Consider the following 16305-nt stretch of genomic DNA (forward strand, 5'->3'; position numbering starts at 1 on the left):
AGAGAGAGAGAGAGAGAGAGAGAGAGAGAGAGAGAGAGAGAAACCAGCTTGCAGATACCGTGACCTGTAACACTTTTTTTTTTAGGAAAAAAAAAACACGTTTTGGTGCTTGGTCTGAAGGCAAAGAGACGCACTCGCCGGAGCAAAGCAACAAGCAGATCAAAGGGATTTCTCTCTCCCACTGCTGGCGGAGGGGGGGATGGGTGAAAGAAAGAAACGAGGGGAAGGAAAAAAAAAAACCCTCTCTAAATCAGCGTTTCCCAACCTTAGGAACTTGAAGATGCGTGGACTTCAACTCCCAGAATTCCCCAGCCAGCATAGCTGGCTGGGGAATTCTGGGAGTTGAAGTCCACGCATCTTCAAGTTCCTAAGGTTGGGAAACGCTGCTCTAAATCACCGAGGATTTTTACAGCGTCGTACCAACCTCGTCTCGAACGAGCCACTGACGATTTTTCTATCATCTTCCTGCTTCCAGACCCCGGGGCGGATTTCTACTCCCTGGCTTGTCTTGTCTTATGAAGAGCGGTCTTGTGGTTGTCAAATAAATCATCTCATCAATCAAACGCGCTCTGGGAATTTTTTTTTTTAAAAAAATGGAAGTCAAATTCTGGCCCCGTGCCCAGTCTTTCCACGCGCTCGGCTTAGGGAATGGGTGAGAGTATCTCTGAGCATGAGCAGAAAGCCCACGACGCCCCACGCCCGGCAGCATAGTTCGGACTGGGCTGCTGAGAGGAGTTTTAATAAAAATGGGGATAATGCCACAAAAATCCGGCGAAATTCCAGTTCAGCAGATATCAGCCTGCAGCGCTTGGTTATCGATCCTGTTGGTCCTCTTTTTCAGTCAACAGGCTTTCTGTACTGCAGAAATGGAAACGAGAAGGCTTGCCTCCTCCGGCCCATGTCTCGCTTGTTGGGTTGGTACTTTTAGGGGTGATTATTCTATTTTGTTTTAGTTTTTCCTCCCAGGTAAATTGATCGTTTCAAGGCAAGCTTAGAATTTTGTAAGGTGGAGGAGAAAGGGTGTGAAGAGAACTTTTCGTCTCCAAGGGGAAAAAAAAAACTTTCTTTATACATTTTGTTTAAGAGACGGTTCAAAGTTACAGTGACACTGGAAAAAAGTGTCTTATGACCACTTTTCCCACCCAGGACCATTGCAGCATCTCCATGGTCATGTGATCAAAATTCAGACGCTTGGCAACTGACTCATGTATGACGGTTGCAGTCGGCCAGGGTCATGTGATCACCTTTGGAGACCTGCTAACAAGCAAAGTCAATGGGGAAGCCAGATTCACTTAACTTGTTACTAACTTAACAGTTGTGGCAAGAAAGATCATAAATAGGGCAAAAGTCGCTTAACAATGGTCTTGCTTAGCAACAGAAATTTTGGGTTCAGTTATGGTCTTAAGTTGAGGACTACCTGTAGAGACAACTGAAATTGCCCCGGAACCTCCCTTTGTTTGAATGGGGAAGGGCAGAATCTGGGGAAATCATTATAAACTGGCAAAATGTAGTCTTGTAATGAATATGTAGAAATGCACAAAAACAAGTTTTGAGTATAGACGATGCCCTGATTATGTGTCATATAACATCTATAACAAGCAATAACGTATGGTGTAACATACTTTTTTAAAAATCCAGTTGTGTCTTAGTGTGCTATGTAACGTATGCGCACACACATATATAAACATATGCATTATGGCTTGCTAACCATGATTTCAGACCTTAAATTAGGACTATAAATCTAGACTACAAAATCTGGAACACTTTTAGATGAACTAAGAGTTTTCTACGCCTCTTTGCTGCCATCTACAGTTCCTCTGGATTGTTACAATCCAATTCTGGTGGTGGTGGTGATGATGATGATAGTGATGTGGCACGAAATAGGTGTCAACTGCATAAATAATTTTTTCCCAGGATGATTTCTCCTCAACCTGGTTATTTGGATCTTCCAATGGTTCATCCATCACCAGTATTATTGAATCCATCCACCTTGCTGCTGATTGTTCAGGTAAACCTTGACTTACAACCACAACTGGGTCTGGAAAATTTGTTATGAAGTTGCATAGTCATTAAACGAGACTTCACAAGAGCTCAATTTTCAACTTTCTCTGCTCACTTCTTGTCTTTGATTGTCCCGCCCCCCCAAAGCTGGGAAGATCATAAATTGTAACCACAGGACCCTGCAACCATTATAAACATGAGCCAATTCCCATGTGATTGAATTGTGAACACATGACTGTGAGGATGGTATGACAGTCATAACTCTGAGGATAGGTTGTAAGTCACTTTTTCAGAACTATTGCAACTTCAAACCATCATGAAACAAATGGTTGTAACTTAAGAATTTCCAATACTTTCTCTTTTTCTCAGCCTCATAGACTTCTCAAAAGAGCTAAGTCTTCACATAGTTGCTCAAAATATGATTAATTTGAATCTGGTAATTTGTGACTCGGTGGCTCAACGGGTTAGGACGCTGAGCTTGTCGATCAGAAGGTTGGCAGTTTGGTGGGTCGAATCCCGAGTGCCGTGTAACAGAGTGAGTGAGCGCCTGTTATTCATCCCAGCTTCTGCCAACCTAGCAGTTCAAAAGCACGTAAAAATGCAAGTAGAAAAATAGGGACCACTATGGTGGGAAGGTAACAGCGTTCCGTGCGCCTTTGGCGTCTAGTCATGCCGGCCACATGGCCACGGAGACGTCCTCGGACAAGCGCTGGCTCTTTGGCTTTGAAACGGAGATGAGCACCGGCCCCTAGAGTTGGAAACAACTAGCACGCATGTGCGGGGGAACCTTTACCTTTACCTAATTTGTGACTCAAGTGAAAACTTTGAATTTACTTGTCTTGTGATCAATTCTTATAATCATACTTCAAATTAGAGCTATCAAATATACTCCCCCTCATTAAATGTGGGAAGTGCTTACTAGAGTTTCTAAAGGTACTGTTTAGATTTGGAAATAGTTTTACCTGTGATTACTCAGGCTATAAGTCAGTATATATAAACTGTTCATAAGACCTGTACAATATTGAAACATTTAATTTTTAATCTTTAATAAATTAATATTTTATTGAATAAGGTAGAAATGGTTATTTAACTGTAGAATCAGTTGGAACTTGCATTTGATGCTATAATATACCTGACACATTTGGCTTAATTGCCATAATTAACCTTTCCTACCCCTAAATAGGGACGCGGTGGCTCAGTGGGTTAGGACGCTGAGCTTGTCGATCTGAAGGTCGGCAGTTTGGCGGGTCAAATCCCGAGTGCCGCATAACAGAGTGAGCGCCTGTTACTCGTCCCAGCCTCTGCCAACCTAGCAGTTCGAAAGCACGTAAAAATGCAAGTAGAAAAATAGGGACCACTCCGGTGGGAAGGTAACAGCGTTCCGTGCGCCTTTGGCGTCTAGTCATGCCGGCCACATGACCACGGAGACGTCTTCGGACAATTGCTGGCTCTTAGGCTTTGAAACGGAGATGAGCACCGGCCCCTAGAGTCGGAAACGACTAGTACGCATGTGCGGGGGAACCTTTACCTTTACCTTTACCCCTAAATATGATAGCATCCATGACTGAATCACCAGGTGTCTTGAGATTCCAATTCTCTATTCATTCATTTCTGGAGGATATCAGACTGGCACAGGCTGATATAGAAAAGTAGTTCAATCATAGAAGTTATAAGGAGATAAATGGCAGAATAAACCTGTTTTTTCATTTATTGTTGGGTCTTGTGATACTTTTATTCCCAAGAAAAGGTTTATGTATTTTTTTTCCTGCATGCAAAAATAACATGGATTGTCTACATTCCTTCATTGAAAGGAAATTATCACTTACTGTTTCAGGTAGTGAAATATCGTGGGCTGATCCTTTCCACATCTTGCTTTTTAGACTGCAATGTCTAGTGGAGAGATAGTACATGATGAGATTGTTTTCTCCTAGTATTATTTCACAGTTTGTGTTGCCTTTTATTCAACAAATAATTCCAAAAATGACTTAAGGATAAATAAACTTGTGCAATATGAGTTGAATGTGTAAACCTAATGACACAAAAGAGGAAGAAAATCTATGACAGGGGTGTCAAAGTGCCAGCCCGCAGGCCGGTTTCATCATACTGAAGCCGCACCCACCTCATTGCCGGCGATGCAAAAAGAGTTGCGATACATCGCAACATGTCATGTGACATGGCGAGTTTGACACCCATGATCTATGACGTCTCCATAACTCTTCAACAGGTTGCAAGCTATAATTTTCATTCAGGTGGTAAATCTTAACTACATAATATCAGATAAAAGACTCATGTGTGAGATTGGTCCACAAAACAACCTCTCTCTGCAAAAAGCTAATGCATAGTCTTACATGGCGAACCTTTTAGAGACCGAGTGCCCAAACTGCAACCCAAAACCCACTTATGTATCATCAGGTGCTGGGTGGGCATGGCCCATTGGGTGGGTGTGGCCCATTGGGTGGCCATGGCCCATTGGGTGGCCATGGCTGCGGTGGTAACGGCAGACTGGGTGGGACTAAAAAGTTCAATCAATCAATTCCAACTTTGCGAGATCTTTTTTTTTCCCGTGAGAAGTTGAAATTGATTGATTGATTGAACCTTTTTTTTTGCACACAGCAGCACAGGCCTAAAGCGAAAAAGTTTTATAAAACCCGCCTGAAGGCCTAGGACTGGGACAAAAAATAAAGACCTCTCATTCATCCTCATCCATAGTCTTTCATATAGTAAGGTTCCAAACTATATAGAACAAGATAAGCAAACTCTGGGCAGATAAAAGATATTGTTGTTGTTAGCTGCGAAGTCGTGTCCAACCCATCGCTACCCTATGGACAACGTCCTCCAGCCCTTCCTGTCCTCTACCATCTTCTGGAGTCCATTTAAACTCACGCCTACTGCTTCAGTGACTTCATCCAGCCACCTAATTCTCTGTCGTCCCCTTCTTCTCTTGCCCTCAACCTTTCCCAGCATTAGGCGCTTCTCCAGTGAGTCCTTCCTTCTCATTAGGTGGCCAAAGTATTTGAGTTTTAGCTTCAGGATCTGGCCTTCTAAAGAGCAGTCAGGGTTGATCTCCTCTAGGACTTTCCAGTTTGATCGCCTTGCAGTCCAAGGGACTCACAGGAGTCTTCTCCAGCACTATAGTTCAAATGCTTCAATTCTTTGGCGCTCAGCCTTTCTTATGGTCCAACTTTCACAGCCATACATTGCAACTGGGAAGACCATAGCCTTGACTATATGCACTTTTGTTGGCAGGGCGATGTCTCTGCTTTTTAGTGTGCTGTCTAGATTTGCCATGGCTTTCCTCCCCAGGAGCAAGCATATTTTAATTTCTTGGCTGCAGTCCCCATCTGCGGTGAACTTGAAGCCCAGGAAAATAAAATCTGTCACTACTTCCATTTCTACTGGTTTAAAAGGTAATCTCAACTGAAAGCCACTTGTTTAGTGATTGTTTTAAATTACAAAGACATTGAAAAAGAGACTTACAATCAATCTTCTCTCTTATGACTGTGACAATAACTCTCTAGTCACATGATCAGAATTTGGCTGCTGGGCAATTGGCCTGTATTTGCAAATGTAGCAGAGGCCTGAGGTAGTGTGATCTTGCCAGCCAATTTCCAACAGTGGGGAAGCAGTGGGCTGATGCCTCCTTAAGTAACACCAGCTGCCTGCAATTAGTGCAGGTTCGCATCCCACCAGGCTCGAGGTTGACTCAGCCTTCCATCCTTCCGAGGTAGGTAAAATAAGGACCCAGATTGTTGGGGGCAATAAGCTGACTTTGTAATAATGCCGCTTGGGGGATGTGTGAAAGCCCTAATAAGCAGGCATATACATAGAATGAAGGCTACTGCTAAGCTTGTAAGCCGCCCTGAGTCTTCAGAGAAGGGCGGGATATAAATGGAATAAAAATAAATAAATAAAAATAAATAAATAAATAAATTTCTTCCCCATCTATTTGCCAGGAATTGAGAGGGCCGGATGCCATAATCTTGGTTTTCTTAATGTTAAGTTTCAACCCAACTTTTGCACTTTCCTTCTTCACCCACAACAAGAGGCTTTTTAGTTCCTCTTTACTTTCTGCCATTAGAGTGGTATCATCTGCATATCTTAGGTTGTTGATATTTCTCCCGGCAATCTTAATTCCAACTTTTGATTCATCTAGCTTTCCTTGATTCATGGATCTTACATTCCAGGTTCCTATGGAGAAAAAAATCTTTACAGCATCTGACTTTCCTTTCACTACCAGATACATCCACAGCTTTGGCCCAATCGCTTCATTCTTTCCGGTGCTACTAGTACTAGCTACTAGTGCTAGCCCTCTGCTCTTCCCCAGTAGCATATTGGATGCCTTCCGACCTGAGGGGCTCATCTTTCAGCATCATATCTTTTTGCCTTTTGGTACTGTCCATGGGGTTCTCATGGCAAAGATACCGGAGTGGGTTGCCATTTCCTTCTCCAGTGGATCACGTTTTTTCAGAACTCTCTGCTATAACCTTTCCGTCTTGGGTGGCCCTGCACGGCATAGCTCATAGCTTCACTGAATTACGCAAGCCCCTTCACCACAACAAGGCAGTAATCCATGAAGGGGAGTTTTACTTTTATTAGAAATTGTAAACAAATCAACACACAGCGTGATATATAAAATTCAGACCAGGAGTCTACAAAGTCATATTTCTGGGAAATTTGAAAGAGGCTTATGAATAGTTTTGGAGGGTTGTGTTTCACAATTATCAGAACTCATGTCCTGCTGCTGAATTAAATAGGATCAATTGTTTAATCAGATAGCATAAGGATGTGCTGCAGGAACCTGTAAGACAAAGCAACCAGACTACAGATCAATTATATAGATTTTGTTGCCACTGTAATCCACATGAAGTTAGAACCTTGACCTTAGCAAGTTGAAAACCACGTGCTAATTAACTCAAGATGTAGCGTTAAACTCCTGGCTGACTTTAGTTCTTCAGAATCAGCAAGGCTGGAAGAATCAATAGCAGGAAGAATGGGTGTTCTAAGACTTGAGAGATGTAGAAAAAAACAAAAAATAGGATGGAGACAGAAATAGCAGCAGAAAAACAAAACAGTTTTTAGAAGCAGAGTAATAATATCTCAAGAAGAGTGGGAGAGATTATGTCCTGAGATACTTATTTGTGTAATGTAAACTTCTACAAAGCAATTGCCTGTGACTTTACTGGATCACCCCAATTGCATATTGTTCTAATACTAACATTAATATATGTAGAGACTCGTATTATTACTGGAGGCCAGTACATAAACATTTGAGAATCCAAGTCAAACAAACCTAAAGGGTAGACATCATTATTCTTTTGTAACAATATGGAACCTTTCCAAATGGAATGCCAATAATATTCCTATCAAGCATTCTAAAATTAGTTGTCAGTAACTTGTCCCAACTCACTGGATTATTTAACTGTGCTGCAGGGTATAGAACAGAGGTGGTATGCAGCATAACTATGATAGAGATCCTTGCTTAAGGCCTTTTGGCTCTGGTACATTGGCTGAGGAATCCCATTCCTAATGGAAGCTTGCTTTATTATTTTATAGGCACCAGGTTTTATTTCTTCCAGGTTCTTTCACTTATTATGTAATAGTATCTTTTTAGCTTTACCTTTAACAATGTCACTGGAATTATACTAAACGGTTGGGAATCATCCTGTTACCTTTGAGTTACCTTTAATAAAGAGTGGCACATAGCTAATATCAATAAATAAATGATCAATTTATTCCTCTTGCAGCAAGATTTTGGGATTTGAGATGACTGGGCATTAAGTCAGAACAGATAAAAAACAGTGTCTGACACTAGAATGAATCAGATATGGTAGAGCTAGATTTTACATTTTGAGTATAAAACAGTACACATGGGAAACTAAGAATGGGAATAGAAGGGAGGAAATTCTGTGCAAGTCCCTTAAATTCAGAATTAACAATTATTTAAAGACAATATTGTTACCTAAAATAGCACCTTCTCCTGTATGTTCCTATCCAGATCTTAACATCTTCTAATGAGGCCTCCTCCAGGTGTCCCTTCCAAAGGGGGTTAGATTGCTCTTTATAGCTTTTTCTGTGGAGGCACCCTTTTATTGAATGCCCTCTCCAGAGAGGTTTGATTGGCACCCACATTAGCATCATTTTGATGCCAGGCAAAGACTATTTTCCCAAGCTTTTTAACTGAAGTTTAATTTTGCATTTAGTTTGACTTTTTTGGACATGTTTTAACTCAAATTGTATTATTACTTTTATCCTTTTTGTGTGTTCATTATAAACTATTAAGGCTTTCAGCTGTTAGGTTTAAATTTATTAAATTTAAAAATAATCATTGATTTCAGGTTGGCTGATATTAATCACTTCAAAACATTTTAATGCAAGAATGTGCCTCTGTCCTATCTCTTGACAAATTCTAATAAGTCTACCTCATTTCCTGTCAAGGTTTCCTGACACTGTATGGAGAAGATACTACACTATTTTGTTAGAGAGGTATTTGTCTGAATTGCACTACAAACAACCTTTCCTTATTATTTGGAAAGATATTTTAACCCATACATTTATTTTATTTTGATTCAGGAGCTATTATGCCTATCCTAATATTGTAAGCTAAGAAATAATTCACGGCGGCTGTGAAAAATATACAGGGGCATGGATTTCTGCAGTCTGACTTCCTCAATATGCATTATCTTAGAATAGTTCCCCCTCCTTCTCCTGGAAAACTTTCCTGTATTTGCAGCTACAACTCTGACCACCCAATTCTTCCAGCAAAAATTTCCCAGAAACATCACAGTGTGGTTTAAATGCTGGGAAAAATTAAGTGATGTTTCTCACAACAGATGGGCTGCTGTGAAAAAGATGTTTGGATCCCAGCAACAATTGAGCAACTATTGTATGAGCTGGAAACCACTGCAATTCTTGAAACTTCAACACAGCCAAACTTGAGTGTCTCTCCAAGATTCACAAGATGATACACTGTAGTCTTCCTACTTTATAGGGCTTCTACTAATGCGCAAGTATAACAATCTCAGTACAATTTATGAAAATGCTTTTGAGGTTAGAGTTGTTGATGGAAGTACAGTATATGAAAATATCATAATGTCTATAAAGGAAACGATTTTGATTTTTCTACATTGCTCTTTGTTCTATAAATATGCTGCAAAAAGAATGCATGCCAGAATATTTTTTATGATACAGCATCACCCCTTATTATTCATGATGTAGATATATACAGTAGATCCAGAATACCAAGTGACAGGGAAGTTTTTCCAGCCAAAAAAACTTTTATAGATGATGCATCATAATAAAAAATAAAGACCTCTCATTCATCCTCATCCATAGTCTTTCATATAGTTTATTTAGTTTTAGTTTTATTAAATTTTTATACCGCCCTTCTCCCGAAGGACTCAGGGCGGTGTACAGGGCAATAAATATCAGAATATAAATACAAAGGTTAAAAGAAGTTAAAAGAATTAAATAATCATGCCCAATATAATACAATGATTAAAACTATGTTAAAATTAGACCCAACCCCAAACCCATCAAACCAGGCCAGATTGTTCAAATAAATAAGTTTTTAAATCGCGCCGGAAGGAGCGAAGGTCGGCGGCCATCCGGAGCTCAACCGGCAAGCGGTTCCATAGGTCTGGTGCGCCCACAGAGAACGCCCTCCCCCTGGGGGCCACCAATCGACATTCTCTGATCGGAGGCACCCTGAGGAGGCCCACTCTGTGGGAGCGCACTGGACAGAGGGAGGTTGATGCCGGCAGCAGGTGCTGCCGTAGGTAATCCGGACCCATGCCATGTAGGGCTTTATAGGTCATTACTAGCACCTTGAATCTCACCTGGATGGTAACTGGCAGCCAATGCAGCTCGTGGAGCAGAGGTGTAACATGGGAGTATTGGGAGACCCCCAACACCACTCGCACAGCTGCATTCTGCACCAGTTGGAGCCTAGTAAGGTTCCAAACTATATAGAAGCAAACTCTGGGCAGATAAAAGATATTGTTGTTGTTAGCTGTGAAGTCGTGTCCGACCCATCGCAACCCTATGGACAACGTTCCTCCAGGCCTTCCTGTCCTCTACCATCTTCTGGAGTCTAAGCTCACGCCTACTGCTTCAGTGACTCCATCCAGCCACCTCATTCTCTGTCGTCCCCTTCTTCTCTTGCCCTCAACCTTTCCCAGCATTAGGCTCTTCTCCAGTGAGTTCTTCGTTCTCATTAGGTGGCCAAAGTATTTGAGTTTTAGCTTCAGGATCTGGCCTTCTAAAGAGCAGTCAGGGTTGATCTCCTCTAGGACTGACCGGTTTGATCGCCTTGCAGTCCAAGGGACTCGCAGGAGTCTTCTCCAGCACCATAGCTCAAAGGCCTCAATTCTTTGGCGCTCGGCCTTTCTTATGGTCCAACTTTCACTGCCATACATTGCAACTGGGAAGACCATAGTCTTGACTATACGCACTTTTGTTGGCAGGGTGATGTCTCTGCTTTTTAGTGTGCTGTCTAGATTTGCCATGGCTTTCCTCCCGAGGAGCAAGCGTCTTAATTTCTTGGCTACAGTCCCCATCTGCGGTGATCTTGGAGCCCAGGAAAATAAAATCTGTCACTACCTCCATTTCTTCCCCATCAATTTGCCAGGAATTGAGAGGGCCGGATGCCATGATCTTGGTTTTCTTAATGTTAAATTTCAACCCAAGTTTTGCACTCTCCTTCTTCACCCGCAACAAGAGGCTCTTTAGTTCTTCTTCACTTTCTGCCATTAAAGTGGTATCATCTGCATATCTTAGGTTGTTGATATTTCTCCCGGCAATCTTAATTCCAACTTTTGATTCATCTAGACCTGCTTTTTTGATCTTAGCCAAAAGGCTGAGAAGCGATGAATAAAAGATATACAGTACTCTTATCAAGATTGAGTGTCACTTTATTGGCCTTCATCACACAGGACATTATCAATATTAAGCACTAATCTAGGCTTCCACTGCATCAACTGAAATGAATATGTAGTCTAGAGCAGAGATCCCCAACCCCTGGTCCGTGGACTGGTACCATGCTGTGGCATGCCAGCAACTGGTCCGCACAAACAAGCAAAGACCCATCCGTGGGATGCAGTCAGCACACAAAACCATGCACTCTCTGGTCTGTGGAAAAACCTTTCTCCACGGAACCAGTCCCTGGTGTCCAAAAGGTTGGGGACCTCTGGTCTAGAGGTCATCATCACGTTGATGAGACCCAACTCCAAAAGTCCTCATCCTTAAACTCAGCAGCTTCAAATAGAAATCTCAATGTATATGCTTTCAATGAACAGTCTTTTACTTACATTGTGAGTAATTCAAAACAGTAAGTTTTAAAAAATAGTTAGAAGTGGATTTATGTTCACATGTCTCAAGTTTGATTATACTTTTTTAACATGAGAAGAAGTTTACCAAACATCTCTTTCATAGTTTCTGTCATCTATTTTATAAAACGGAAGCAGATACTAAGATAAAACAATGAGAGTCAGAATATGTGTTCATGACTAAACAAGGTTTATCCAAAACCGTTTTCAATGATGCAAAGAAACTTGTGCCATTTCCTCATTTGACCTTCAGTTAAAAACCTCAATTATGACACTCTCTTACAGCAACTTTCTCCATATGGTTTCATGGATGCATGGTCTGTTTCTATTCTTTAGAGAGTTTTTTTTATAGCCACCAGAACGCCTGTTGGTATTTTCTGTTAAAAAACATATTGGCACTGCAAATTTGTTTGTGTTCTGAAAATGGTTGCTGTTCTTATTCTTAATCCTCTTTCCTATGTGTCACCAAGTACACAAGAGGTTAGTGCTTTAAAATAGTGTGAACTCATGCTACAGACCAGCCAAAACTCTTGAATAGTGGATGGCAATACTAATCTTAATTCTTCCTGTGCAATCAGCATCTTTCAGGGAAGGAGAGAGCCAGGTGGATGGGGTAGACCTACATAAACACTCTAATTTGTCAGAAAGTAGAACATATTTTGAAAAACCATTACATTACACTTTTGGATCAAAATACACATGATTCTTTGATATAAAAATGACTTTACCGTAGCTGATGTTGACCACTATTGTTGCTGCTGTAATTTAAGGAAGCATGTAATTCCACCTATGTTTTACAAACTGAAGAAAGATAAACAGTGTGTTTTTAATATTCTAAATCTGGAAACCTATTTTAAGAAAAAAGATATTTAACTATGTTGATCTATGTGTCAAAAACATAAATTGCACAATATTATGAATGTGCCCTCCTTGACAATCAATAGCTCACATTCACAGATGCCCAAGTGCCTCAATTCATTTCCAAAGGAGAGACGTCCTTTATGACAGATATAAAAACAGATATCCACCATTTCTTCCTCTGCAGGATATATCAAAAAAAGATGTTAGAAAGCTTTAAATCCTGAGTCAGTTTGGGGGATTTTTTTGTTTTTTTCTTTGGGTTTTTTGTTTTTTTTCTTTAAAGGAAAAAAAATGGCAGTTTTTCTATTTTCATAGATGATCTAGCCAGGATTTAATTTCTTAAATTTGAGCTAATATTTTATTCTGTGTGGTGCTGAATCAAGTATATATATTACTGTTACTTCTCCATTCATGCTAACAAATAGTGTAATTTCAGCCTTTACCCATTTTTCAGTTTGAGTATGAGCTTATTATTTGTATTTATACATTTCTTACAAACTTTAATCAGTTGAACTTCCTACAGCATTATTTTGTTATTCTGTTATTCTGATCTCTTTTGAAATTCTGTCATATAAATTGTTATTTGTTTGAGACCAGTGCCATCTTGTGATCTGTCTGGAGCATTTCTTTGCATTTTCTTATGGATATTCAATTAACTTGCTGATCCTGATCAAAACAACTTTGTAATTTCTTTTCTACAGCACTGAATGAATGCATTTTAAGATTTACATTTTAAAAGCTTTTAATTTAATGTCTTCTTTTTTGTAATGACATATGATTTTGTTTATTTCTTGTGAGATTGATCTGTTTCCTGAGAAAGGGATGAAATCCTCTAACCACATACCTTGAAAACATGTAGCCAGAAGATTGAATCATATTTTTTTTATTAATTCTTATTTTTTCAGTCACCAGAGGGGCAGGACAAGGTATGGGAGACTTATCTCCAACATACATTGATAGTAGGAGGAAGACTTTAGGTGACTGCCCATTGGCAATTAATGGTGGCAGTAGCACTCCTGTACTTAGTCATTACTCCAAAGAAGGAAGTGAGGCCAGGATGTGAAGATACAATGGGCTGACACAAAAGGCAAAAAATTGAGACTCCAATCCTACTGCTCAGCCATTCTACAACACAAACAACAAGTGTAAAATACTTATACCAACTTTACATATCCAGCATTTTTTTAAAAAAAATGCCCCAGTGCTAAACAGCTACATACAGTACATTTATATAGCCAGCCGTACCAACAGGTTGAAAAATAGCTTTTATCCGTGGGCTGTTAGGCTTTTAAATGGGACATAATCTCTGTGAACTTATGCAGAATTGACTTGGGAGGCCGGTGTGTGGTGTAGTTGGTTCACATGGTGTGGTAGGATGGAGGGTTTGTTGTCACTGTGTGTTGGGGGGAGAGAGCACGGGGGGGGGAGGCTCAGCTAATCTCAATGTACACATGTTGTACTTTGACAATAAAGGTTTATTATTTATTATTCATATATTAGTGATCTATTCCCAAACTCAGAATACCTGTTTCCTTAATGAGGAGCCCTTGGTTGTTTTCTTACAGACCTTTCATTACCCAAGCTAGGTAACATCATCAGTGCTATAGATTCCATAAGTACCGTATAAATAATTGCCTTGCTCAGCAGGTTTATACATACTGATTCTGAAAAGGATAGACATTCTGAATCCACACCTATATGATGTTAATTGTTCTTAAGCTGAACAGAAAGCAGGAGAATTTTGTTAAATTATCACAGCTCCTGATTTCAGCTCTCCGGAGCAATTTTCTTAAAGGAAATAATGATGCATAAAGGTTACACACTTATATGCATCTTGTATTACTTCAAGAAATTAAATGTGTATAAAGTGTACATATGGTAAGTTTTTAATATTTATAGCAATCTTCTCCATTATTCCACAACTATATTACTAATGGAAAATATCCAAAATATTTTTCAGAAGGCAAGTTAGGAAAAGGTAATTGAAAATGCAAGTCTTGAATTTAGTGATCAAACTCCTTGCAAGCAGTACTTGTAGTACATAAAGCAAGAAATATGCTTCACGGACAACTTCCTTAGCCTTAAAACATTTTCATTACCAAATAATAGACGTAGTGGAATAGACTCAAGTGACAACCTAGTTCTCAGCAAATCTAAGAAGGCTTAATGACAAAGATTATGCTAAGCTATGGTCTGTTTAAAAATAATTTATAACACTTTGGGAAACAATACTGCATGAAAATCACAGCTTCTTAAAAATCATATGAAATAATTCAGAGCTATAACAAGAGATATAGGCCATTTTCCTGCTACTGATTTAAAGTAGCATTCACCCCTCATCAGCCAAAAACTGTCATTCACTTTTGATTGTCTGGAATGATTTTTATTTCTATAAAATTGCAATTGTTGATGCACTACTGGCTCTGTTTCACCTTAGTGCTGAATTATATTACCCACATTAGCAGTATGCCAATAGACCCCCTTTCCAGGCTGACCTTTTTTTTTATCAGACACTAACATACACAACTTTGGCAATAGTCCTTGCTAGTGGAAAAGGTACAGAAATCAAAGCTGTTTCATGTACCCTGGCCTCAATTCTTTTCCACATTTCAGCCTGATCTTTGCATAATTCTAGCTCCACATAAATCTGCCCTCTGTTACCTTCCCCACTTCCTCATGTTATTTTTAGGGGTTTGGGGGGCTTTATGTGGGGCCAAAAGACATGGGAAAGTGAAAGTCACTACTTTGCTATAAGAACTGCTGCTATATTTAACAAGACCTTATGCATTTGACATTTCCCTCTCCCTGTGGTATGTTGCTTTGAGATATTGTGCTTGGCTGGTGGGTAAATGAGTGGTGGTTGGGACCGAAAAAAAATAGGTTGGGAGGGGAGCGATTGGTAGGAAGACCATATCTGGACTTCATGAAACCAACAACCACTAAATAGCAGAAGCAAAATGTTGTACCAGCTGTTGTTTGTCTGGATTTTTGCAGCTCAGATACAGATGCCCTCCTGGTAAGTTTTATCAAGCTATACTGTCAGAGTGTGCACAGTCTTATTGTGCAAGGTAACCCAGAAGTAAACACAGTAAACAGTGGTCTATATTAAATGGTAGTTTATCTTATACTATCTACAATACCAGGAACAATATACATACACATGCTAATACAGCAGGATCCAACACACCACAGTTACAACAGGAAATGGAAGAAGAGAACACAGCAGGAGCCTTCCTTTTATACAAAGGCTCTTAAAGAGACACAGACACAGCTGGCTCTTAAAGGGACATAGACCCTGCTGCGTCATTCCCATCATTACATCATACATCTTACATTACATAAGCTGGTTAGCTATTAATTTATTACCTTGACATATACGCAGGTAGTCCTCGGCTTACAACCATTCATTTAGTGACCTTTTGAGATAAAACTTCACTGAAAAAAGTGACTTATAACCATTTTTCACACTTACAATGCAGCATCCCCACGGTCACGTGATCAAAATTTGGACCCTTAGCAACTGGCATGTAAGATTATGATGGTTGCAGTGTCCAGTGGTCATGTGATCACCCTTTGCAATTTTCTGACAAGCAAACTTAATGGAGAAACCAAATTTACATAACAACCATGTTACTAACAATTGAAGTGATTCACTTAACTGTGCCAAGAAAGGCCATGAAATGGGGCAAAACTCACTTAACAACTGTCTTGCTTAGCAACGGAAATTGGGGGCTCAGTTGTCATCATAGGTCAGTGATGGCGAACCTTTTAGAGACCGAGTGCCCAAACTGCAACCCCAAACCCACTTATTTATCACTGGATGCCAGGTGGGTGTGGCTATGGTGGTCATGGAAGATTGGGTGGGTGTGACCAAGGTGGGTGTGGTCACCTCAATGTTGCTCGTGGGGAGAGACACCTGTGGAGGGCGGCTGGTTGAAGAGGGACACTTGCCACCTCTGAGGCATGGTGCGGGTGCCCACAGGGAGGGCTCTGAGTGCCGCCTCTGGCACCCGTGCCATAGGTTCGCCACCACTGTCATAGGTCAAGGACTACCTGTATGCTAACTACTGATACAGGGCTTAGCTAACAAATGTAACATAAAGATAAGATTGTAAATCAG

At 40.3% G+C, this 16305-nt stretch overlaps 1 protein-coding gene across 1 annotated transcript in view; it reads left to right on the forward strand.

Moving 5' to 3' along the window:
* Nucleotides 1-670: 670 nt before the first annotated feature.
* The window catches only part of TCP11 (t-complex 11), a gene marked incomplete at both ends in the record, with an annotated part of 47189 nt that continues 31554 nt past the window's right edge, over nt 671-16305 (forward strand). The window contains 2 exons of the mRNA XM_083358136.1: nt 671-855; nt 1915-2008. Coding sequence (XP_083214262.1) covers nt 671-855; nt 1915-2008 — 279 coding nt within the window. The remainder of the gene's footprint in view (nt 856-1914; nt 2009-16305) is intronic.

This window comes from Vipera ursinii, assembly GCF_947247035.1.
Source record: "Vipera ursinii genome assembly, chromosome: 3".
NCBI lineage: Eukaryota > Metazoa > Chordata > Lepidosauria > Squamata > Viperidae > Vipera > Vipera ursinii.